At 45.9% G+C, this 25,251-nt stretch overlaps 9 protein-coding genes across 9 annotated transcripts; 5 read left to right on the top strand and 4 right to left on the bottom strand.

Moving 5' to 3' along the window:
- Positions 1-1,028: 1,028 nt before the first annotated feature.
- Positions 1,029-2,115, top strand: N7511_003535 (uncharacterized protein; the record flags this gene model as incomplete). Its single annotated transcript, XM_057125960.1, has 5 exons — positions 1,029-1,089; positions 1,110-1,176; positions 1,210-1,559; positions 1,610-1,874; positions 1,944-2,115. The coding sequence occupies 5 exons, from the start codon at positions 1,029-1,031 to the stop codon at positions 2,113-2,115; spliced, it is 915 nt and encodes a 304-aa protein (XP_056988119.1).
- A 3,738-nt stretch (positions 2,116-5,853) lies between these two features.
- Positions 5,854-6,554, top strand: N7511_003534 (uncharacterized protein; the record flags this gene model as incomplete). Its single annotated transcript, XM_057125959.1, has 2 exons — positions 5,854-6,212; positions 6,266-6,554. 2 exons carry the CDS (start codon positions 5,854-5,856, stop codon positions 6,552-6,554), a joined length of 648 nt encoding a protein of 215 aa, XP_056988118.1.
- A 1,091-nt stretch (positions 6,555-7,645) lies between these two features.
- On the top strand, positions 7,646-8,137 carry N7511_003533 (uncharacterized protein; the record flags this gene model as incomplete). Its single annotated transcript, XM_057125958.1, has 1 exon — positions 7,646-8,137. The coding sequence occupies one exon, from the start codon at positions 7,646-7,648 to the stop codon at positions 8,135-8,137; it is 492 nt and encodes a 163-aa protein (XP_056988117.1).
- Positions 8,138-8,723: 586 nt separating this feature from the next.
- N7511_003532 (BTB/POZ domain-containing protein) lies at positions 8,724-9,302 on the bottom strand (the record flags this gene model as incomplete). The annotated part of the gene is made up of 1 exon (XM_057125957.1): positions 8,724-9,302. One exon carries the CDS (start codon positions 9,300-9,302, stop codon positions 8,724-8,726), a length of 579 nt encoding a protein of 192 aa, XP_056988116.1.
- Positions 9,303-10,862: 1,560 nt separating this feature from the next.
- Positions 10,863-11,077, bottom strand: N7511_003531 (uncharacterized protein; the record flags this gene model as incomplete). The annotated part of the gene is made up of 2 exons (XM_057125956.1): positions 10,863-10,922; positions 10,970-11,077. 2 exons carry the CDS (start codon positions 11,075-11,077, stop codon positions 10,863-10,865), a joined length of 168 nt encoding a protein of 55 aa, XP_056988115.1.
- Positions 11,078-15,106: 4,029 nt separating this feature from the next.
- Positions 15,107-16,948, top strand: N7511_003530 (tubulin alpha chain; the record flags this gene model as incomplete). Its single annotated transcript, XM_057125955.1, has 7 exons — positions 15,107-15,118; positions 15,301-15,359; positions 15,425-15,578; positions 15,648-15,708; positions 15,791-15,862; positions 15,918-16,421; positions 16,479-16,948. 7 exons carry the CDS (start codon positions 15,107-15,109, stop codon positions 16,946-16,948), a joined length of 1,332 nt encoding a protein of 443 aa, XP_056988114.1.
- A 2,776-nt stretch (positions 16,949-19,724) lies between these two features.
- On the top strand, positions 19,725-19,990 carry N7511_003529 (uncharacterized protein; the record flags this gene model as incomplete). Its single annotated transcript, XM_057125954.1, has 2 exons — positions 19,725-19,836; positions 19,883-19,990. The coding sequence occupies exons 1-2, from the start codon at positions 19,729-19,731 to the stop codon at positions 19,988-19,990; spliced, it is 216 nt and encodes a 71-aa protein (XP_056988113.1). The 5' UTR covers positions 19,725-19,728.
- Positions 19,991-20,353: 363 nt separating this feature from the next.
- N7511_003528 (Permease cytosine/purine uracil thiamine allantoin) lies at positions 20,354-21,168 on the bottom strand (the record flags this gene model as incomplete). The annotated part of the gene is made up of 2 exons (XM_057125953.1): positions 20,354-21,080; positions 21,137-21,168. The coding sequence occupies 2 exons, from the start codon at positions 21,166-21,168 to the stop codon at positions 20,354-20,356; spliced, it is 759 nt and encodes a 252-aa protein (XP_056988112.1).
- A 2,089-nt stretch (positions 21,169-23,257) lies between these two features.
- On the bottom strand, positions 23,258-24,771 carry N7511_003527 (uncharacterized protein; the record flags this gene model as incomplete). Its single annotated transcript, XM_057125952.1, has 3 exons — positions 23,258-23,874; positions 23,929-24,383; positions 24,554-24,771. 3 exons carry the CDS (start codon positions 24,769-24,771, stop codon positions 23,258-23,260), a joined length of 1,290 nt encoding a protein of 429 aa, XP_056988111.1.
- Positions 24,772-25,251: the final 480 nt, after the last annotated feature.

Genomic DNA, 25,251 nt, shown 5'->3' with positions numbered 1-25,251 from the left:
ATCTAAATATTACTAAATCTTACAAGCTCTTCCTTCTAGGCATATCTGGCATCTCGTAAAGCATCGTTTACGCCGTAAGCTTGGATGGAAAAGTTAATTACCTTTATTGCTGCCTCGCGGCTACCCTTCTAGCTCATTGAGCATCCTGAATTTCGCGCCCTTCTTGAGATGGTCCGGCTTGCTCCTTGCTTCCCCAAAATCCCTACTGCAACTACTATCCGCCGTCATCTTCAAGAAATCGTGGAAGAACGCCAATACACTCTTCTACAGAAGCTCCCTGATGGTGTTAAGCTCTCTATTGCATTAGATTGCTGGAACTCACCCTTTCGCCAAGCTTTTATGGCAATAACGGGCTATTTCATTGACCAAAAGTGGAACTACCGTGAGCTCTTACTTAGGTTTGAACCTCTATATGGGTCGCATACAGGGGCCTATCTAAGCACTGTTCTGCTTGATCTTCTAGAGAAGCACCAGATTACTGAGAGAGTGTTGACTATTACCACTAACAACGCATCTAATAACGGTACATTGCTGGGTAGCCTTTAGGAGGCTATCGACTCCCTAGAGCTACCTCGTAGTATACCAGTTATTCGTATACCATGTATTGCGCATGTTATACAGCTTAGTTTGAAGGAGCTTCTTGGTTAGATAGACGCGAACCCGCGAAACGAGAGGGAAGAGATCGAATGGACCGAGAGAGGGCATATAGCTCGGTAAGAGAATAGAACGATCGTGGGTACTCTAAATAGGGTCTGGATCTATCTAATCTCCTACTCTTATCTCTCTTTCTTCACTAACTTGTACTATCTTCTAGGTTCGGAAGGTAGCAGTCTACATCAACAAAAGTCCTCGGCGCCGTAAGAGCTTCATAAGGCTTCAGACAAAAGAGCCAAAGCTTATACCTATACAAGATGTTCGGACACGGTAGAATTCAACGTTCCTTATGCTCCGGCGTGCTAAGCGGTTACAGTCCGCCTTTGATGATTTCTATGTCCAGTTCAACCTTACTGATATGAGGATGGACGGAGATGAATGGCGATAAGTTGACTATCTTCTATCAATCACCTATCCCTTCTTCAAATTCACCTCGTCTCTTTTAGCAACTATAGATGTGACCATTCACAACGTCTTTAGTATCTATAACGCCCTGTTCACCTACATTGATAAGGCGAAAGCGTAGCTCGCGCGGAAGAAGGTTGGTTAGAAGAGGGTGATAAAGTCCGCGCTCAATCGTACGCGAGATAAGCTTACCGAGTATTATGGAAAGACTGATGATATCCCTGGTGATCTCTATACAATTGCGACTATCCTGGCGCCACGGAACAAGCTAGAGTTCTTTATAACATTAGAATGGGAACCTCACTGGGGGCCACGCTATAAGAAGTCGCTAGAGGCTTATATTCAGCCTTACCGGCAGCGCCACGAAGAGACACAGTCTACATCAACTCTCCAGGCTATAAGTCAAGACGTCTCTAATATTGACATCCTTCTAAGATCTACTGTATCTCTTCAGTCAAAAGCGACGGCTCCAGATAAGCTTACACGGTATCTTGGAAGTAGTAATTTAATCCCTTCTTATATACTCCTTCTCCCATACTAACCTTACTAGGTACTGTTGAAGCAACGCCTCTCGTTTTCTGGAAAGAATACCGAAATCAATACCCTATTCTGGCAAGCCTTGCCCGAGACGTCCTTATAACACCCGCTAGTGGTTCTGGCGTTGAGCGGCTGTTTAACTCTACCCGTGATATCTGTTATTATCGCCGGGGCTCATTAAAACCGCAGACAATTAAGGAATTGATGTTGTTTATATATACAACAAAGTTCGACGTGGAGTCAGAGCAGCTTGCCCTAATTGATGAGTATCTTTCTACGTAAGAGAAGCAAGCAAAGAAAGAGCAGAAGGATGCCTAGAAGAAAGAGGAAGAATTTGATCCAATCAGTGATGATGAAGAGGACCTATCTAATTCTGAAGCTTCTGCCGAAACTATCCAAAATCCTAATGCGCGAGCCCTTGGAAAGAGAAGGGCTATATCGGATCAGCTAATTGAACTCGAGGATGATAAGGTTCCCCTGCCTAATAATAGCCACTTGGAAGAAGAAAGGACTACTTAGAGGCGTTCCTCTGGGCGTGTTCCAAAGCGCTTGAGACAGGATGAGGATTTTGTATATCTTTAATAGAAACAAGAATCAAATTAGCCATTCCTGAAAGAATCAGTCAATCCTCGCTTTTTTGGCAGAGATTTATAGCAGCTAAACAAAGAATTAGTCTTTCCTCCTACCTTTGAATGGTATAAAAACAAGTATGAGTTGAAAGCAAAATACTCAAAAATACCGGCGGCTTCTACATAAATTATGTATGCCACGGGTGTTTAGAATTTTTGCTTCTTTACAGGACCGCAGGACCGCACCAAACCGCAGTGGTGCGGTCCTAAAAAAGGTAGGACCGCCCAGCGGTCTCAAGGTATAGGACCAAAGACCGCGCGGTGCGGGTCTGGTGCGATCTTGGTTGCGGTCTTTTCGGTCCTGTGCAGAGGCCTACTCGGCCCCGATTTTATAATATTTAACTATAAAATGCGTAGGTTTGTCTCTAATATTGGGAGTTAGAGGTTGCCGGCGTTCGGCACTAGCGATCGCTGGTTAGGTATTCGCCACCGTAGTCGAGGCATCGGGCTCTCACGCCCGGGGGACAGCCTTCTCGCTCGTGTTAGCTAGCGCAATACCCGCATCGAGGCGTTTCTTTATATAACTATACTATCAATATATAATAAAACAAGATTTAACAAAAGAAGAAGAACATGAAGAAACACATAAAGAAAACTTAACATAAGAAAAAAGAGACGTAACAGAAGTTACAAACATAAGTACAATATGACACAAGAACTTGAACACAAGTTCGAACAGAAAAACAATACATGCAAACACCATACTCAAGAATTCCATGAAGACTCTAAAACAAGCAAGCATACAAAAAGGAACAAGACAATAGAAAATATGGAACATCTAAGAATTCCAAAGAAGAGCAAAGAACTATAGAAAAACATGGAAGAATTACGAACACAGAAAAATGCATGATAAACCGCTTTCAGGAAAACTGTATCCGGAAATCCGAGGAAACCTCAAAATACAACAATAAGAATATAACCCTAGGATTCCTACGAATGCAGCAAATAAGCCGAAAGCATCAAAAAGGAAGAACAGAGAAATTTAACTTAAATTGAGCAGGATTACCTAGAAAAAAAGAATTATCAATCTCAATCATCTATTTCTCTGATTCATCTATCTTCAATCTTAATCTCACTTTGTTTTTATCATTTCTTTAAATGATCCCTACCCTAATAACCTAAAATATATGAGGTGTCCAAATCGTTAGCACCGGAAGCATCTCTTTCTTTTCAGTTCACAGCGTTCCACGCTATCTATGAATCTCCGGCCGGCTAGAAAGCCTTTGCCTAGAATATGGTTAACCCCTTCCGCGGAGTCGAACCAGATACCGAGGGACGCGTGATGCCCCAAAGCCTTATCTTTCTTCTTCAGCCACGCAATCTCCTCGATCCGGAGTCCTCGTTCGGTGAGGTCGTTGTCTTTCATGATTTTCTTAATTGCCTATATATTTGCATTTTCGAGGTCAAAGTCCTTAGTCGGGGTCCGGTATACCACGACGCCGAACCGCGTCTTAACCATTTTTATGTTATTTCCTAGCTCGTTCAGCCATTCTATGCTATTACGGGCCGCTTCCGCAGACTCTGTGTCTTTAAAACGGATAACATATCTAGTTTTGGTGGTGCCCACCCCGGCTACTTAGGCGTCTTATATAGGCGGTGCGTTCGCCAGCGCCGTGCGGATTTAGAGGTTTACGGTCTCCGTTAGGAGATATCGCCCAAAGGTGTTTGGTACGTTAATTTCATTGTCTCTAGGGTCCACAAAAGAGCGCTAAGTGCTGATTCGGACGCAGTCTTAGTCCTTGTCTAGGCGCTAGTGGTTTAGTTAAGAAGGTGGGTGGCTCGCTGCTACTATAGTCCATGAGTTTACGGCCTGTGGTGAAGGGAGGGCGTCAATATACGCCCGCAAGGCTCGAACTTCCTCGTAAAGTTTCTCGTTCTACGTGTGGAGGACGATCTAGTCGCGCTTCACTTCTAGCAGTTCGTTCTTAGTGGATTGGATAAGCTCGGTTTAGTAGGCGATCGTTTCTTTTAGGCCTTCGATCAGTCGGCAGATTTCCCGGGTCGTGACGCGTCCATTGTTGTCTCCGGAGCTCGTGGTCTCGGGTCACGTTACAGTGGTGTGGCCATCGCTCGGCCGAGCCTATCTTCTGGTCCGAGGCGCAGCGGTTGGATTAAAGTTGTCCAACGCGTTAGTCGTTGTCATTCTAGGCGTGCGAGGGGGCTCGGGCCCTCCCGCATGTGGGTCCGCCATCCCTTCAGTTCGGTACATAACACTTTCTCCGGTACAGGATCCTTTCTGCAAGTACAGGATGGATCGAAATCCCCGTCTACCTTTCGTCAAAGGGTCGTGAGGTTGTCTTATGGTGGCCTACTACAGGATGTCAAGTGTACAGGATGGATCGAAATCAGTTTCACCACCTACACAGAGATTCTTTCTCGAACCCTCTTTCGAAACACGCTTATTTATTTTGGATTTGGTGCGACGTCAGGTATTGGATGGTGGTGAAAGATACAATCAGGTGACGAAATCGTATCGAAGTATTTGTAACGTTTCTTGCCAAGAATACTAACATCTCGCAGCTCACCCAAAATTGTACCCAATAATCAATCGTAATGAAAGATCCCACCCCACATATACTCATATCCCCGATGGGATATTGAAACTATGCAGTTGGAATCCCAACCTTGTCATCCAGAGCAATAATTGGATTAGCATGGATAGTCATGTGCTAGAGCGATGTGTTAGAATGTCCACTACTTTGGGTAACATAATACAGAGCTTACATCAGTCAAACTCGATAGGGAATCAAAATATTTCCGACAAGCGACACACATATAATGATCTTTTATATCGTGCTGAACAAGTTCATCGGGCCTGTCAAAATGAATGTCGCAGGAGAAACAGATATTGTGCTCAGCTCCCAAATGTTCGTCAAGCTCAACCAGCTTCTCGAACTCCAATGGTGGAACACAAACATGACAAAAATGGTGAAAATGAGAATTTTGGATATGCTGTAGTTTGGCGGAAAAGGACTCGAGGTTAAATCCGCAGCGTGTGCAATAATTTTGTTGCAGACTCATTACTGTATTCAAGTTTTGTTTTTAGCGTTGTCTTTCAAGTCCTGTGCGTATCACGTACCAGATATTTTAGCTGTAGACAACGGAGATAATATTTTGCTGCTCAAACCTAGGAAAATACGGATTCACTGTCTCTGTGATGAAAGACTATTCTTCCATTTTCTGCTTACCCTTTTATTCATCCTGCTCTATAGGCGCTCTCAAATGTGGCGGTGTGCAAAGTAAGAATTATCCTAGGGTACGGATGAATGAGCCACGAATACAATCTCACATAGGGCAAATAGATGTGCCAATGATTTGTACGGGGCTCTCTCGATCGCCCAATAAGCTCGAAAGCCCCGCCACAAAAATCACTGTTTGGCACGTGATAGGCGCTGAAAATTACAGAGGCCTTACGAGTCTGATACAGAAGCTATTTTGAGCTATTATCTACGGCTGTATCAGATTACCGCCAAGAGAGGGGTTCAGCATAAGATCAACTTGTAATAGGTAATGGCGTGTTTCGAAAGAGGGTTCGAGAAAGAAACTCTGTGTACGAAGTGAAACTGATTTCGATCCATCCTGTAATTCGGACAAATTCTGGAACGGATCGAGCCTGTCGGACTCCGCCATGGAAAAGGGTAAAAAGGGCAGGAGACCTTTTCCTGTTCTTCGTCCCCCATCATCTCTCCTCAAACCCGCCTACCCCACTACTCTACCCGCACAAACCGCCCCGCATCACGCCGATCAGCCTTATGACCGTATCTCGACCACCCACGGCACCATCGCTGCCAGGGCTGTCTCATTTCATGGACAGCTCCTAAGCGGCGTCACCCCTCTCCAACTAGCACAGAATGGCCTGTATTACAAGCCACTAGGGCCGAACAGCCGAGCTACATGCTGCTTTGCCTGTGGAACGACGACCCCTTTAACCACATTCTTGCGAGCCCCCATCGAAGAAATACCGCGACTTCACACAGAGAATTGCATGTAGCAGATCATCTATCGCGATCTAAAATCACATTTCGAGAACCCCGACTCAGTGTCCCAGTCAACAACTACTTCGACCAAATCACCACCTACGCACCACCACCTTCCCTCCAACAGATTACCCCCGAAGGCAACCATTTCGAACCTCAGCATACAGTACGAGGAATCTCCGGTAGCCGGTCCTACCACTCTTACCAGACCCCCACCAACCCCGCTACCTCAACCGCAACCTCAACCGCAACCTCAGCCACACCCGCACCCGCAACCGTCGCTGCAAGCCGGCTCTCCTCACCCTCTCCAATTGGCATCAGATTTGGTGGAAGTCTGTTTCGCAGACTTTGAACGATTCAAATCCACGAATAGCCGAAGGGCCAAGGCATCATTTGGTAGTCCGATGTCGCCTTGATCATTACAGTTGCTAGATACTGAGCTGCAAGTGGACATCGAGGTTGACGCAGTCACTGTTTGAGAAGAACTGGGGGCAAATAGTGCAGATTCGGCAATGATATTGGTGTTGATTCATACTGTGTTCTGGCCATAAGTATATTGCAGTAAAGCCTTGAGAGAGAACAGCTTATTTGCATCGCCTGCAGACGTTTCTGCCCACTCGAAGCTGCGAATGCTCTCATCACAGGCTGAGCGGCCTTGAGGAAGAAGAAATGCCGATCAGCTGTGAGGAAGCCGAAAGCGGACTGCGAGGTAGTGAAACCGAAGACGTCATTGATCACGTGCTCAGTGGAAGGTCAGTGCGAGGTCTTCGGATTCTCGTGTCTTCCGAAGAGAAATTCGGACTATGCTGCAGAAACTGATTGCAATAATTAACGAGGAAGCGCACTCCCATTAAAGACAGCTGAGTTTGTACGGTCTGGGAGCGTCGCTCCGCCCTTGGACTCGGTGAAAAGGTGCTCTTTCTGTTTCCCGTGTTTGCACTAGGCCGAGGAAAACCTTCGCATGGGCTTCATATTAGTCGGGGACCTATCAGCAACTGAACAGTTGAGCAGGCAAGTAATTCCTCAAAGAGTACTCGCGCCATGTGACAATATTAGAAGACCAAAAGGTTTGGTTGGTTATCGCCACCGAAGTTGGGCCTAGGATTGGACCTGCGCTTAGTAATCGAAGTAAAAACCAAATCTCGACTCTCTTTGGACCAACGCATGAATCGTACACTTCCAGCTCATAACCTCGCACCTTATTCTTGGTTAGTAGCCGAAGTATAAATCTATGCAGCCTGAAAATATGAGTGCCGGTCATGAAGCATCATCAGCTCGAGTCCGCGAAAACCAACGGCGCTCTCGCACACGGCGCAAGGAGTATATCCAGCACCTTGAGCAACGATTGAGGACATTCGAACAACTCGGCATTGCGGCGACACAGGAAACGCAGAAGGCGGGGAAAAAGTCAAATCAGAGAATGTTTTACTCCGGTCCTTGCTAATGCACCATGGTGTTACCGAAACACAAATCGAAGAATACCTGAAATTGCAAAGACAGCGAACAGAACCTACTATATCTCAACTTCCATCACTGGTTGCCCTGGTACCAACGAATTCAAAGCTTTCGGCCGCGCCAAATCAGCCTCCTGTGGATCACAATTGTTCAACAGCAACGCCCTCTTATTGGAAGTCGAACAACCGGCCGCATGAAGTCGAAAGTATTGATGCCATGTATTTGCATACAAAGCAATTTTCACAGAGCTCTACGAATATCCTCAATTGCCAAGATTATAACGGAGTTCGAGAAAGTGCGGTTAGCTCCGACCCTATCGAGACCATCTCACAACCAGAGCTCTCTGACCTAGAGTCTCCTGGTGGTATCCAGGGTGTTGGCTGCTCCATGCCGCATGTGGGTGCAGCAAGGCTTGAATATAGTTCGCAATCAAACGGCATGGTGAAGAATATGTCGATTTACGACATACTGGACAGGTGACGAATGGGCGCGCCCAGGTTGATCTGGAAGACCAATTTAATTACATTTCCCTTTGTTTGTCTAACATCCCCTTTCCTACGTCAATACTTTGTAGACTTCCAGTCCGTGGCTCCCAGTCCAACATTCGCTAGCATGGTTAGTGACGGAAGTAGGGACTTACTGCGGGTCGGTATGATTGGTCTTGCCGGTACTCCTTTCTCCACCTTGGAGTACATGGGCCCTTGTAAATTGCGATACCATCCTCAAACATGTCAGGTCAATGGCATATATGGTGTGGATTTGTTAGCACAGCAGGAAACGATAGTCGACCTCTAGAGTCGAATTTGGCTGTTCTTAATATAAATTGTTCACTTGAAATACTAGAGTCATGTTCGAAATCACTTTTTCCTCAAAACTCTCCCGCGTTATGTCCGAAGATCCCCCCTAATTTACAAACACTAGTCACAGATTAGGCAAGCGATCCGCCCGGCATAGGTTGATGGTGGTACAGTACTGATAAGCCATCACTTCGATTACAGCTGTCCATCAGTCGGCAATGATCGCTGACGCAGTTACAGCAAACAGAGCTCCGGGTACATCGATTATACTAGGAATCCGAAGCAGAGTTGATACTTATTTCCGTTCCGCTGATAGGGTCGTCAAGTTTGGCCTCCCCCTTAGTGACCTTGCGCCCATCTAGTGTTGACCTTACTTCTTGAAGTAGGTCAGCTCCGAAGATGGGGTATTCCAGGGTTTCCTGCACAAATTTGTAGTTTTTGCTTCGAAGATAACCTTCAACCGACGCTGCCGCAATGATACGATGCACTAAATGTCCTGGAGGCAAAAAGGTAGCCCAGATGATATGTTGATGTGTGAGGCAATAGGTATTAGTATCGATGTGTCGTTCAAGGAAGTCGCTGCCTCGAGGATCAGGATTGGCAACAAGTATAGCCTTGATAAACTGAGCCATTTGTGATTCCATCCCCGTAATATTGCACATATCTGCAAGTCTGGCAAGCTCTATCGTAGCCGATATTTGATCTTCTGGGCCTTCGCAATCGAACTGGATTCTGTGCAGGTACATCCACTGTATGAGTGCTTCCAAGCTCCGCACCGAGACCACCCCTTCCACTTCCTCCAGGGTCGCTACCTGCTGACTTGCCTCTGCAAAGTTACCTTCAAACATTGCTGTAAAATAGGTAGAGTCTTTGCAAAGCAGGTATTTTGAAATTTCATATTGATGGTCGCTAGAGCTTATCCGAATTATGACAGTAGGACGATGAAACAGTGGAAGAAGGCTAAGTGATACTGGTTTTAGAAACCACCATTCTCGAAGACAGTTTAAAGTGCTACTTACGTTGCTGAAAATTGCTTAGCCCTTGCTTCATATAGATTAGGCATTGCTTCGATTCTATTTCTTTGGTTTGGGATGGGGTAGAGCTAGAGGAACAAGAGGTAATAAGGCGTATTGAAGAGTGAAGGTGACAGCATACCTATACGATGACACTCATAGGCAGCTACCGCTACGGATTATCCCTTGTTACCGTTACTGGGAATTTCTATATGACTCAGCATGTATTTATTAGTCAGCGCGGTACGGTCGGAAAAGTGGCCCAACATAGGCCTACCGCTCTTAAGGTGGGCTCTGAAACGATTTGACATAGTGCGGCAGTAACCGATGCTCCTAGGGTGATAACCTCTCGTTCCCCGGAGCTACACAGTTCACTTCCGGGAGCTGTATGTCCCTGGGAACTATTATTCCTACTCCTGGGAGTAAGTAATGGCGTGCCTGGGAACCATGCCATAGATCCTGGGGTTGAAGATGATCCTAGGAAGTGAGGATCTCGCGATGTAGAATGTGAAACTTGAACCGAGTATTCAACAAGAGCAATAAACATGAGATGAGGGCAATAAGTGTGGGTAACAGAAGAGAAGAGGTGGTTAATTGGGCAACATAGGGCGGACATAGCGGTGCAAAGATACCGTTGGAAGCATAAACATGACGGTAAACGGGCAAGCAAACTTGCAACCGGTGAACAACCGGTTGTCTCATAAATCTGAGGCCAGAGTAATGAAAAAGAAGTAGGGTGTTTATTGAAATGTGATTAGCCAGACTACAGACTCCACCCTAAGTCACGCGCTTCCCCTAATACCTAGGCGCCCCCCAGTAGTCCCAGTAGTCCATTGCAAGAATTTACTTCAACCTAGTCAAGTCCGTGCCCTGTCCAATTTGAAGCCATATTCCTCAGGTCTCCAACCTTGGTCTGTCACGTAGTTAACCAATCATATTTTCCGTACTGACTAATAGACGCATTATATTGAATCTCACAACGGATTGTTCATCTCCCCAAACTTCACGAGAGCTTCTCATCGATGTAGATACGGGCTTATTTAGATTTATAGAAACCGCATTTTCACGACGGTAAATTACGCAGGTGATAAACCGGTCACATCTGCTACCTCCATTCTCGGGATCATCGGAACGATAAGTAGCCGTTACTGAATTTAGACCCTACTGCGTGTAGATAATCCTTGCGTGTGAAGGATCAGTCCACTCTGGAACCGCAGCTCATCGGGCTTTACGCTCAATTACTTGAACTATCAAGAAAAGGGGGAAATAAGAACAATGAATGGTTGCTTCATGTCGCTGACCGAATAGGCCGAACAAATCATGAAATGCAAAGGTGCTAGTGGAAGTACAGTACCGCCTTCGTCCCAAGTTTCATGTATTTTATTCCGGTGTGTCTTAACCAACAAACTTCAGATCCTGATCAGTCACTAGTTTTGGGGCTGGGTAGTAGGAGTCCTGATAGGTTAGTCGACTTTTCGTGAGAGGCATAGTTGGAATCATACCAATTGCGAGCCAAGGAAAGCCCAAAATCCAGAAGAATCCGCTGATAAGATGAAGACTTCGCCGGTTTCCCGAAGGCATATACCCACACAGACATCAGCATCGCACATCTTGCTATATTCGGCCGCTTTCTCATAAGGCTTGATTTTCGACGGCCTTGCTTTTGGCGCTTGGACTTTCTGACAGATATAGATCCAGTGGGCGGGGAAGCAGGTGTGGAAGCCATGTGAAGAGACTCGTTCCTGTGAGAAAAGACTAAATGAAACCGGGGCAGTAAATAATCGCAGGTTTAGACCAAGTAACACTTAAGGATTCTGAAGGCTACAGACAGGTATTTGTACAGAAACAAGGGCTCTCTCATGTTCATGAATTTTCTCGTTGAAAAGGAGTGCTGCGCTCCAGAACCGTGGTCTTTAGAGTTCGTGGTCAACTAGGACGTGAAACTGTCCCCCGGCAGCTGAGGAGTTCACAGCAGGCAAAGGATCTTGCGTTCAAAACCACGACCAAAGGTGGTCGAGGAATTCGTGCTCAAGAAACTGCGGTCTTGAGAGTTCATGACTAGCAAAAATCCGAAATGGTCATTCCAGCAGGTGATCAACGTAAAGTGCGCCAGGCGATTCATTATTACGTCTATTTCGACGCCTGATGCCGAGGGACGCATCAAGTCGAGGCCTGTTTACTATATAACAGAGAATTATGATCTTGAGGGTCAACAATAATTAAATAGTAAATGGCTGCTTGGGGAAGTTCGGTCATTTGTACAGCGTGATGGATGATAACATGTTTTCCACGCCAAATATCAACAGAATGAACGGATCATTACAGTATCGACTAGAATGATTAAAGGAAGTATGAGGGTCAACGGGCGAGAAATTGGTAGTCGGTGATTATACGGTTGTCTATGGTCGAAGACAATAAATGAACGGATTTAATTCTCGCTAGACACAGGGAAAGAAGTAGGGTGTTCATTGAATATTACTGGCCAGACAACAGTCTCCACTCCAAATGACGCGCATTTCCTCATACCCAGCCAATCCCCCCCCCCCCCCCTCAGTGTGGTGCAAGAATATATTTCCCCTGCTACCCAAGTGTTCGTGAGGCATCCACTCTTATGCCATGTTCTCAAGGCCTCACCTTCCTGTCCTGATTAGCATGTTTCTATTCATGTTGAGGGAATGAGAATACATTATGTCCCTCTCCGATCAGTGTCTTTGCACCATTTTTTGCGCATTTACCTGACCCTTTCCAGCTGTTACTCCCGGCATTTTTATTTGCATTTTCAATTTTGATGGCCCATGCTAGATCCATTTTCAATCTCGCGAGTGAGACCTCACGTTCCTAGGATCATCTTCAACCCCAGGATCTATGGCGTGGTTCCCAGGCACGCTATTACTTGCTTCCAGTAGTAGGAATAATAGTTCCCGGAGGACATACAGCTTCCGGGAGCGAACTGTATAGCTCCGGGGAACGAGAAGTCACCACCCTAGAAGCTTTGGTTACTGTACTATTTCTATGAATAACTTGCACAAGGACGTAGTAAACAGTAACCTCCTCACATTCAGAGGAACCGAGATACGCTATGCAGGTCCATGTCCTCCGCTTATCATGTATGCCACATATTGAAGCCTGACAAAAAGGCGGAGAGCTCCCAGGTTTGCCTGCTCCTGGGAGCTCCAGCGCTGCTCCTAGAGCGATCTCAGTTTCCAGGGGAAAAAAGCTCGCCCGGCCACGGATCCTACTATCGTCAACTTGGCCGCTGAGCAGTCCAATTCAGAATTCATTAGTCAGAGAATTACACGTCATCATAAAAGGCGATTAAGAATACCCTCTCAGGTCTGATATGGACACGAGTCACCCAAACTAAGAGTAATTGACAGATAGGAGCGATGTAGACCCAAACGAAACCTTCGAAGAGTTTGGATGGAATGGAAAAGATTATCTGTGTCTATCGTTGGCCTATGTAGAGCTTCTCGTAGATAAGGTGCCAAGAAGCTATCGACGATAAGGTCATTCCAGATCGAGCGTCTCAAAATGGTATGACGCTTGGGACGCAGGAACCAGAAGCTTTCTTCCGAGATAAATTGGCTCTTGAGAGAATCCTCTTGAGAGGAAATTAGTTCTGTGAGAACAGACCGAAGACCAGGAACCAATCAGGAGCATATTCGTCATGTGAATCTCTTTTCCGTTCCGCTCCCCTCTTGTAATCATTATTCTAGACCTCGCATTCTCTTGGAGCATGCACACAGTATTATGACAACTTGGCGCGGTCGCTACAGCAAAATGCGTCCCACGCAATGGAATGCATGTACATTAGGGAGACCGTAAAAGAACATACTCGGGTCCATTCGTGCAACATTGTTTCAGTTCTCCCTAGTAAAACTGGAGCTAAGCCTTTGGCATTTTTATAAGCAGAGATAAGTAGATCAGCGAACGTTAAAGCCTAATTGGATGTGCGAGACTGCCCGAGTCACGCTAATCTCATGATTTTCACGTGACCCGAGGGCAGACCATCCGCGGCTGGACCGTTACCTGATGGATGAGTTTGTGGCTCGCTCTGTTCTGCCAAGTTATATAAAGAACCATAGTCCCTGCTGGACAAGATTGAGCCTTAGTCAAAAAGCTCATCGACAGCTAGGATTCCAGTGCAACGCATCATTTACACTCCTTACAAAGCAACGTGGCATTGTATCTTTTGCAAATGCCGATCGACATGGAGCTTGACATAGACACAAAGCTTGGCGTAGTCTTTGGCTCTCTCGATGGTCTCATAGAGAAGATGCTACAGATCCAGGGAAATGTCATACCGCGGGCTAATTTTTCACATTGGGCCAATCACCTCCGCTTCATTGAAGTTCCCAGAATCGATATAATTGAGCTGGACGAATCCCTCAACCGAACGAGAACTCTGAATCTGACAGAAAAGACCGAGTTTCCAGGAGAGATGAACTATCTCGCAGTCTCGTATTGTTGGGATTCGTCCAAAAATCGTGATAGAATACCGGCTTGTCCGCCTTACAACATTCAGACAAACGGAAGCGTTCGACCGAGCAGGGCACCCAGAAGAGTAATAGAGAGATCGGTATCTTATGCGATTGCACAGGGTATCCGCTTCATCTGGGTTGACCAGGAGTGTATTGACCAGGATGATATCCTTGACTTGGAGCAAGGCGTTCAATGTATGGACCAAGTCTATCGATCTGCTACCAACTCTATCGGGCTGTTAAGCACAACAATTCATTCCGAGTCGACTTTGCAAACATTCACGCGAATACTCTCCCTTGTCAGGGACAGGTCAAAACATTCAGATCATTCCTGGCAGACTTCTTGGTACGACCCTGTTGACCCTCAGAGTCTCTCAGAAGTAAACCATTTATTATCCAACATTTCGGCTGACAGGTGGTTTCGTCGAAATTGGACCTACCAGGAAGCGAGCTGCACTCAGGGCCAGATGCAACTGCTAATACCACACACATGTGGTCAACGACTACCGACTACCGACAGAAGTCCCAAGGAAGTTGCTTTGCGACTCTCTGAACTTTTCGACATTGTTTCAGTGATTAAAACCACGGAAAACCACGGTAGATGAATATCTGCCACGGTCATCATCTGTAGTCCACATACGTCATTGACACGCCTTCCCGATGAAGCATTACTACAAAAAGTTTACGAACTTCAAATCGAACTCGAATCGTCATTTTGAATATTCATTCGAATCGAATCGAATCTGCCAAAAGTTCGGTTCTATTCAATTCGCGTGGAGCGGTATTAATTTCTGGCGGAATCGGAGTACCGCGTGATGTGGCAGTGAACCCGCAGCGACGAACGAAAGCAGAAGAAGGCAAATTTAAATTTGCGTTCTTGTCAAAAATTCGAAATGGTGTCTTAGGATAATTCACCAAGATTAAGCAACAGAGAGGTAGCTTACTGTACAACTGTGAAATGAGAATCCGCGCCCGGAGCCCTCGGACAAGATCTTGGCAGCACAGGCCCTACATTAGCGCGCTAGTAGACCGCTCTATAATTCTGCCCCACATCCTGCCCAATATGGAAATTCTCAAACATGACCACACCTATGACCCATATCACGTCTCTCTACCTGATATTACGCAAAACAATTTCTGAGGTTTCGTCTATCTACTATGCGCGGCGAAGTACGTGCTTTCCTTTTACTGTTCAACGCTGGCCGTGTTGATTATTCAGCCTTGCCCGGCCTAGTTTCTTAGGCTCGGAGCGCGAAACACAATCCGGCCTCGCGGTTTGGCACTCAATACTTTTGTATTCCAAACCAAACCTAACCCACCATATATCTGACACTGATGTGCTGGCTTGTTAGATTTGTCATATTCACGTCGGCCAGGCTGGTGTCCAGCTGGGTAACGCGGCATGGGAGCTGTAAGTCTTACTGCTTTGAGATCCATACTTATTCGGCAATGACTAACCGTTCGGTGATAATACAGTTATCTACTCGAACACAGCTTGATGCCAGATGGACATATAAATTCGGATATTAGCGAGGGTATTCGCAAAAGCAGCTCATATGAGACCTTCTTCGCCGAGGCCGAAAATGGCAAATACGTCCCCCGTTCGATCTTTGTCGACCTCGACCCTTCGGTATGTGACAACCAACCAGCTGCTTGCTTGAAGGCTAGTGTGAATAACTGATTTTTGGGGCCGATTCAGCCTGTTGACGAGATCCGCACCGGTACCTACCGCAATCTGTTCCACCCAGAACAATTGATAAGTGGGAAAGAAGATGCCGCCAATAACTGCATGAGCCCCTCATATCTGGAATACGTGCGTTCGTGAAAGCTAATACGTAATAGATGCTCGTGGTCACTATACTGTTGGCAAGGGGCTCTTGGATAATGTTATTGATCGAATCCGACGTGTGGCTGGTATGTATTTTTTAAGTTCCCTTGATTACTAGCCTCTCATCTCACCTCATAACAGATAACTGCTCCTCCCTTCAGGGTTTCTTGATCTTCCGCTCTATCGGTGGTGGTACTGGCTCTGGCTTCGGTGCTTTGTTGCTAGAGCGCCTTGCTGCCGAGTACGGCAAGAAATCGAAGCTGGAGTTCGCAGTCTACCCATCTCCCACCGTGGCGACTGCCGTGGTAGAACCATATAATGCTGTGCTATCCACCCATAGCACCATTGAAAACTCTGAATGTACATTCCTTGTCGACAACGAAGCAGTTTACGATATCTGTAAACGCAACCTAGACATCCCTCGACCTGGCTTTGATCATCTCAACCGGCTCATCGCTCAGGTGGTTAGCTCTGTCACCGCTAGCTTGCGCTTCGAAGGCGCCCTCAATGTCGACCTGAATGAGTTCCAGACCAATCTCGTGCCGTTCCCGCGTATTCATTACCCTCTTATTTCATATGCTCCGATCATATCTAGTAACCGCAGCAGCCACGAAGGCCACAAAGTTAGAGAACTTACTATGCAGTGTATGTGCTTGCACGTGTTTTGTTATTAAATGTTGTTTCATACTGATTATCAGGCAGGCTTTGAACCCAAACATCAGATGGTTGTCTGCGATCCTTATAAGGGCAAGTATATGGCTGTGGCTCTTCTGTACCGAGGAGACGTTGTGCCTTACGAATGCAGCCAAGCTATTGCTCATGTCAAATCCAAGGCGTCGTTCAACCTAGTCGAGTGGTGTCCCACCGGGTTTAAGGTTGGAATCAATTACCAGAAGCCTGTAAGTGTGCCTGATAGCCAACTTGCAGCTGTCGACCGTTCGGTCACTATGCTTTCTAACTCCACCTCTATCGCTGAGGCCTGGGGCCGTCTCGATCACAAATTCGACCTCATGTACACCAAACGTGCCTTCGTCCATTGGTACGTGGGTGAGGGTATGGAGGAGGGCGAGTTCTCCGAGGCTCGTGAGAACTTAGCAGCTCTGGAGAGGGATTATGAGGAGATTGCCGGTGACGCTATGGTCTCCGCTGATGGATTCGAGCAAGAGTTCTGAATGGGCTTATCGTCAATTTTGATGGCATTCCTAGGATTGTCCAGTTTAGAATTATATTTTTGATCCACCTTTTCCCAACTGGCAAACATGTTTTCTGCCCTCTTCAATCCGATCGATTCAAAAGAATTAATCTTACTTGTGTGTGGAAGCCCCTCGTAAACATCTATGTATCATACCGATCTTATCCACTGTACGAATGCATATTTAGGCCAATCCAGCCTCTGCCCAGTCTGACTTTTCTCCACATATCTACAGCAAGACATTCCGCAATAGCGCAACATTAATTGCAATTTGTAACAGTAGAGCTATGAATATTCGACGATGGCAAAGTTAGATGATTCTGTGGCCCTATTATAACACAACCATATAGATCTAGTGGTTGTAAATTTTCTATGTATGTAGGCCAATACCTGCTGAAATATAGATTCTGTGCTAGGAAGTATGTGTTTCTCTGTGGTTAAATATTGTCGGCGATCGCTGAATCGGTAAGGTCTCGTATATAGCATTGAATTATGATTAAACAGTTGTCTCTTTCCAAGTAAATCCATCCGCCTGTTACATACATACTTAGACTCAGGGGCTTGCTTCTTTGTGAGCTTCTCATGTGGATCCTGTCTGAAACGGGCTTTAGTGGTAAATTACCACTGACACTAACTACAACACTCATTCTGTCGGAACGTGGTCGTTGCAGTACGGATTAGTACGGACATAACCAATTGAGTACTTAAGAGTGATCTTTTAATAATACAGAAAGTGCAGAATGAATAGGGAATGAGCTTGGCAAGGTCGTTAAGAGCCTCACGATCATCAGGCTGAGGGGGTGCTAAATATTCCTCGGGCGCACTAGTAACATTGCGACCCTCTTTTGTTGACAGCATAGAAACCTCTGTCGTTCAGGGGTAATCGACACGTATATCGATTCCTATTGGTTCACCCATGTGGGACAACAACCAGACCAGAATTGTGGGTTTTAGCGATGCACTTCGGGAATTTAGTGTCCAAGAGAATAGAATAAGGATAATTCTCAATAGACTGACAGCACTCCAGCATAGCAGCATATATATAGAGCGAGGTACATCGGGCAAATGACATATCCATCGTCATTAACAGAGAGAACATTTGCGGAAATATTCACCTCAGCAAAAATTACCGTCAACAAGAGTTTTCAGAGTTCCGCAGTTTCACGTTTTCGTAGTGTGATCGATCCACGGTCCAGCGTTGACTTGACGATCTCACAGCTTTAAAAGTTGAGACACGAACCCTCAAGTTCGAGAGGTAGAGCATATGACTGCTCATCCCGTTTGGAAAGCTCACATTTTGCTCTATAAAGCGGCCATGAAATTCTCAAGGCTGTGGGGACAGACCCGTCCTTTGTGAGAGGCGTTGTAGCGAATATTCCGGTTCAGCCTTCACGCGCCCTCAAGCCGGGGGGCGGGGTAACCCAGAGACCCCCTTTTATGGGGGTCGGCGAGGCAATTTCCAATTGCCGGGTGTGCCCCCCAAGGCGACGGGCAAGACTCCTATCCCAGCCCTTTGATTGTCACATCTCTCAAACCGCTTTCCCATCGGCTTATCTCACAATGTTCTTATTTGTATTTGGTCTTATCCAATGTCGTCGATTGTAAGGATGCCGTCCGTGATAAACTTCTTCGTGTCCGTCGAGATGCCGTCGTTCACTGTACATGTGATCCTGATGCGGGGAAGCCTTTGATGCCTTCCACGATAAGTTCTATCGTCTTGCTCTCTCGGTACGACGAGATGTTGTTGATGCTGGACGCTTTGACTCACTTCAAAGCTCTCCTTCCTGGCAACCACTACGGGATGCTCAGATTCTTAATGTCAATGCCAATGCCCTCTACGCCATCATAGTGAACGAATAAGCGTAAAATGTCGGTAGACCTAGTCTATTAAAGAAGCTGATGATCTTAGACATAGCTCCCAGCCCATCCCAAGAAACTGTCCGAACACTCTATTGTCTGCGGTATCTCAATTTATCGATTACTCTAGACTGGGTATGTTGTTGAGATAAAAGCATCGAGCATGACGTGCAGCGTATAGGGCCCCGAATCTCTTTTATGCTCGAGTGTTAGGGGCACCTTCTTTCTGACGAGTTATATCCTATAATATTTGTTCAGTAGGCCTTTCAGCCGGATTTTTCGGCAATAAAACCTAAGACAAGGAGTTTCTGAGACTTGGAAGAAGGCCGTCGGTGCGTTTATCATGCTAAGTGCACTCCATAGGCACAATACGGCCTCCGATGGTTGATAAGGAGAAGATTTCCTAGTGCTAAAAGTGAGATTTAGTCCATTGTTCTACGGCTATATCAAGTAAAATCTAAATGATCCGTGAGACAGACCACCGAGTGCGTCAGCGCATCTTGCCCGTCGCCTTAGGAGCACCCCCAGCAACTGGGGGACCCCGCCCCCGGGTCGAGGGCGGTTTGGAACGGAATCAGAGCACGCGGTTCTGCCATCCTGGTAAAATAAGGCCTTTCTGTACATCAAAATCAAACATAGATGGCATACAGACGTGGTTCGTATAAAATTAAACGGGCAAAATCGTGATATTTTGTATGTTCAAAAAATTGAAAACTGCCCTTTGCGCTCTTTCGCTCTTTCCTGTTAACGAACTTCCCTTACAAGAACTTGTGTTTCGGATGCTTTTCACTTTCATTCGCAATGGCTGCTATAAACATAACCTGATCAAAGAGAAAATTGATGCGCCAAAAACAATGCCGTCGCAAAACAAGTTTGATGAAGAAGGCATGCGAATATAGTAAGATGTGTGACGCGGATGTATGCGTGGGCATTCATTTCCGGGAAACGGGTCAGCTACATCTTTTGTCCGCACATGCTTCCGGGGTTTGGACTTTTCTTACTTCACAATTAGTATATGGCAGAGTCTTTTTCTATGCAAAGAAAGCTGGCTTGTTAGGGCTCCTATTACCCAACGCCAAGGTTGATTACAGACCGAGACCTGGAGACAAGGGGAGGCACAACTGTCACTACCGCGGTTCTCAATCCCATCCGTCATTATTCATAACGGACACATGGCCAACAAGCTAAATATACACCCTACAAGATACGTCTTTCAGTCGCTGCGATCCTGATTCTTCCACATATACTCAAGCTCTTAAACGTCAACTGAAAAATGTCCCATAATCTTGCTTTTCTCGCGGAAAACGGCAACATCTTAAGAAGACCTCTGCTGGTATGATAAATTGAGGCATTTGTTATAGAAGGTTTCCCAATTCTGCACCAGGGGTGGGGGGCATCGCGGCACTGATATTCATATTATACCAAGTTCTCAGGATTTCGAAGATCAGGATCGAATCTGATCAATTCCAATCAATCTGTGTACATGATAAAACCGCAGTGAAGTTCCAGATCCGCCCTATTTTGAGTCCTACTCACGCAGAACTTTCGGATCAAGAGACTCAACAGGTGGCCATAAGGTACAAAGACACCAATAAACAAGAATGGAGCCCAGGGTATTGACAATCCAGTTTATCTGATACAGGTGGGCTAGTCCGCTAGGAATGAGAACGCTCGGGTTAACGTTGTTGATGACTTCTGGCAAATTGATTCCGACGAAACTGATCTCAGTCACAAACGAACGCCAATTTATACCAGCTCTATACCGGTAGCAGCCGTGAGGGTGGTATAGGTCAGACAAGTTCAACTTTCTTCGTCGGATTAGGAAATAGTCCGCGATCATTATACTGCAAATGGGGCTAATGCACACCCCATAGGCCGACATGAAACTTAAAAACTTGTCAGCACTGTTGACAATTAACCATGGCACCATACCCCATGCACCAAGGAGCAAACAGAGAAGGGAACCGCGTCTGACAGTCACCCACGCCGGTACAAATGACATAATATCATGACCAAAGGGGATAGAATTCGCAGAAATGTCACAAGATATTTGAGCAAGCATCCAGAGAATAGCACAGACGAAGGCAAGGAAGCGACCGCCTCCCGTGTTGCCCCAGTACGGAAGCATATCGACTGGACTGGATATGTCTGTCTCGTAAAGTACCCGCCCAGAACCAACGACAGCTAGACCAAGAACAGCATAAATGGTCTTGATAACGGGTATAGCTAATGCTTGGGACCATTGTCCACGGCTCCTAGGTCGTATTAGTAGCATGCTCTGAGCTAACTAAGAGCAACCATATTAACATACCCTGTCTTGGCGAACCGTGAATAATCCGACATATTCATTGTACCGGTGAGCCAGGAATTGGTGGTTGATGAGAAAGTGCCAAGCCAAAGCCAAATGTGCGCTCGTCCTGATACTTTTGCTGGTTGGTTGAAAATTTTTTGGAGGTCACCAGCTTTGACGCAGATCCAGACAACCATCGCGATAGAGACCTGTTTAGAGTCAGTCTCTGGAAATGGTCCACTGAAAGACTATTTACTGGAATAATAAGTATGGTTTTTACGAGAAACAGTCGCCTTCTAGGATGTCAACGTCATCGAAAACAGTGGCAGAAAGAAGATATGACATACTTGAGTCGTCGAACTGGAATCATCATAAATGGAATGTGTAAGCCGACAAATAGAAAAAATGAAATCATTTGCTGTGTTGATATTCCGGCTGATTTGGGTAGATGGTTGTTTATGTTTCGATAGCTGGGCCATATTGCAGCAACTGCCTGCGTTTCAAAGTTAGTTACCTAAAAAGTGATGCAGGAAGAAACAGCTTGCCTCGGTCATGCCAAAAAGTCCGTAATAACAGTTCACACCTAGCCAAACGGCCGAGAGAACGGCGCGAGAAAAGACCGCGAAATTTCCGAAGTAATACCCAAAGCTTGACCGAATGGCTATAGGGAAGGGAATGTGATAATCAGATCCGATATATCCATTCAAAACCGTCGGCAGACCGTTGCAAATTCCCGAAAGCAAGACGATGAAAATTGCATCCACAGTACTCAGCCCCACGAGAAGAGGGGTGGTTCCAATAGTCCAGCTGGTGATGTTAACAAGGTCTGAAAACCAATAGTTCACGAAATCAAGGCCCTTCCAGGTCTGTAGCTCGGGGCCAATTGGATCGGAATCTGGGCTACTTTATTAGATTTCTATCTCAAATTTATCAAAGCGAGAAAGAATTTCTTACCTTTGTTGCTCGGCACTCCTGCAGGAGCTAGGCTGCTAGGTTCTTTCGGGATCTTCCATGCTTGAATAGAAGAAAGTCGAGCTTCTACTTCAGCGATATGCAATTTAATCAGTGTTTTCATCTTAGGTAGCGAGGTAATTATTCAATTCAAAATGTTTTTCTGCGCTCCTTTCCTTCTCTGTATCAGGACCGACTATCATGGTCCTCTAGAAACTTTTATACCGCATCAAAACTAAACTCCCAGTCAAATCATGAATACATGGATATTGCGATAGGATATCTCCGGAGTCACCCTCTATCTCTGTTAGATACCAGGTATGAAGATTGTGCATAGTTTAGCCCAGTGACATCGTACAGAGGGGATGTGTATAGGGTCGATGTTAAACAAGGTTCATGAACTCCACGAAACCATTATCACATATCTCGGCCGCGGGTAAAATGGAAATGCGGGGTGGATCTTCCGATAAGGGGTTATCATGGCAGCGGAGCGATATTTTCAAGAGGTGTAAACTTGAATGACCGACGCTTATATCCCACAAAGATATAAGCTTAGTACCAGTCTTGTTTTTGGACTTAAAGTAGCAGACCGCATCTAACACTACGAATTACAACACCACGAATTACCCTTCTCTTGTCTACAGCATCAGGTTACACGGGATTTTCTTCCCAGAATGGAGTTTCCTATCATCTCCCTGAAAGACTTTTCGTCTGAATTTGACAAGATCTCCAAGAAAATCTTCAATGCCAGCCAGTTATGGGGCTTTTTCATTTTGAAAGACCATGGAATCGATGGAATTAATCAGATGTTTGATCGGGTAATGAAGTACACCACGACTAGGCTGCAGCACTATCCAAATTATCGGCAGATAATCGATTATCGTATCCGTAAATCGCGGATAACGATATAAATTCATTATCGAATTATCCGCAACGATACGATACGATAATTATATTTTCATTTGCGGATATCCGCAGATTATCGTACGATAACAAATATTGCAAACATGCTAAGACTCGTGACCTGAGCGAGTTTGCATAAATTATGCATTCTCCCCTGTATTTTTTGGGGTATTCAATGTGTAATTGATTGTATATTTGTCACGGGAATGACTGGCCTACGATCTTTTCTCCAAATTAATCTACTTTGTCTAGCTTTATTGCAACAGCATTCAATTATTCAAGATCATATCACAGGTTATCAAACTCAAATCCATCTGGCTGCTTTGGCTTCTTCCGAATCCTCCCCGATCTCCCCTGCGTGGGCTTCTCAGTTGGCATTTCAGGAAGCGGGAGATCCTTATCACCATCATCCTGAGGCTCAACGGCACTATGAAGCCGCTTGCGCCGTGGTTGCTTGCCCCGGATTGGAATCGGTGTAGGAGTCGCCTGCTCAACTGTATAACTATATCCCAAATCATTTTCTGAGTCATCCGATCCATTCTCCGCTTGGTTACCATCTTCTTCGTTTTCACTGATCGGCTCGATATCGTGAAGCGACGGAGTTGGCTTCCATGTCTGATCGAGTATGGCAACCTCTCCGCTAGAGAGATACTCCTTGATCATCTCGAGCTCGGTTTGTTGAAGCTCGAACTTCGATGCGAACAGATGAAGCATTAGAGACCTGATGGTTTCTGGTTTAAGCTGCCCCCGGCGATAGTGACAGACATCACGAGCACAATTGAAGAGCCGCTCAACACCAGCGCCACTAGCAGGTGTTGCCAGATTATCCCGCGCCATCGCTGCAAGCACTGGATATTCATGCTCATGCTCCTTCCAGAACACCCTTGGCTTTCCTTTGGTAAGACCTATAGTATAACTTAGCTGGAAAGCCGTATAATAAAGCAGGGAAGTATACAGACCCTGTGCAAGATATCGTGTGATCTCATCCTCCGGTCGGTCAATTTCACTGTGTGAAGCGTGCAAATCCATCATCAGATCAAGCTCCTCTTCGTCCACTTCTTGAGAGACTTGGGCTTGAGAGGGCTCCTTGCGGCGGGTTATGCGTTGTTGATATTGGTCAAATTCCTTCTGTAGTTTATCCCGATAGATCTCCATCCAATTGATATCTTCTCCCTTCTCGTTTTTCTCTTTCCAGTCATCGCCTTCAAAAAACCGAAGCTTCTTCGATGGACACAGAATAGTTGCAATTGCATAATCTGTGCCAAACGATTCACTGCCGGTCGCTCTGTGGTACTTTGAGAGTTTCTGTTTCGCTGCCTGTAGTGCCTGAAGCATTCTCTTTTTCCAAGGGACAGTCTTGCGTTCTAGTAACTCCGCAACATCATCAAGATGGTTAAAGAGCTCCTTATAGATGCTGAAGACCGAATGAACAGATTGTAGAATCTGAAATCGAAGTAAATGAGGCAGGGTAGGCAAAAAGCATGCGAGGACGGTGTACTAACTTCATTCACCTGGAAGGTCTGAAAATGGTTGGTTAGAACATTGCAGTCGATGAAGCACACGATAATGGAGGTGGTCACTTACTGCGTGATGGAATATGCGCGGCTGGGCTGGCTGCCCGATGGATGATCGACTGTCAGTGATTCTTGACTATTTTTGATTGACTCTCCGAAGCGGCGCTCGGTCCGAAGTTGATTCTCTCTGCCGGCTGCTACTCCCTCAGTTTTGATCTGCATGGAGGCAGCGGATTCGGATTGGCATTCATTCCCAGTCCGATAGCGAAGATTGTGTTCTTCCAGCATTTCAGAACTTGTGCAGTAGATTTTCGAGGCTGGTGCTACCGACTTCGATGATCCGCATGCAACACGTCAATAGTTCTAGGAGTCTGTCAGAATTGGCAAGAAAAACAACCCTTTTTCATGAGTGAATGAACTTTGACAGAAAACCAACTTTATTTTGTATTTCAAGCGCGCTAGGGAGTTCATTGAAAGGATTGCTAGGCGAAAGAAACGTTGCCTCTGTGGCACTGTTAGCCAAACAATTGCGGACAGGGTTTGAACACAAAAGATGTTGAACTTCCACATATGTGCGTCCATGGGAACCGACGGTGTTACTTCATGGCGAAACAAGCCCACCACGGGTACGATCAAGCGTGACTATCGGCCAAAAATTTCGGAAAGTTTTTCAGCGAGGGAGAAAGATTTCAAGTATCTTCAACGAGACTGTGACTCATAGCCGGACTACGTGCCACCCTGTTGAGCGATTTAATTGCAAATTCAACA

The sequence above is a fragment of the Penicillium nucicola genome, assembly GCF_028828085.1.
Source record: "Penicillium nucicola strain IBT 29836 chromosome Unknown utg000002l, whole genome shotgun sequence".
NCBI classification, from domain to species: Eukaryota; Fungi; Ascomycota; class Eurotiomycetes; order Eurotiales; family Aspergillaceae; genus Penicillium; species Penicillium nucicola.
The sequence above is the reverse complement of the archived record's forward strand: the minus strand, read 5'-3'. Positions and strand labels throughout refer to the sequence as shown.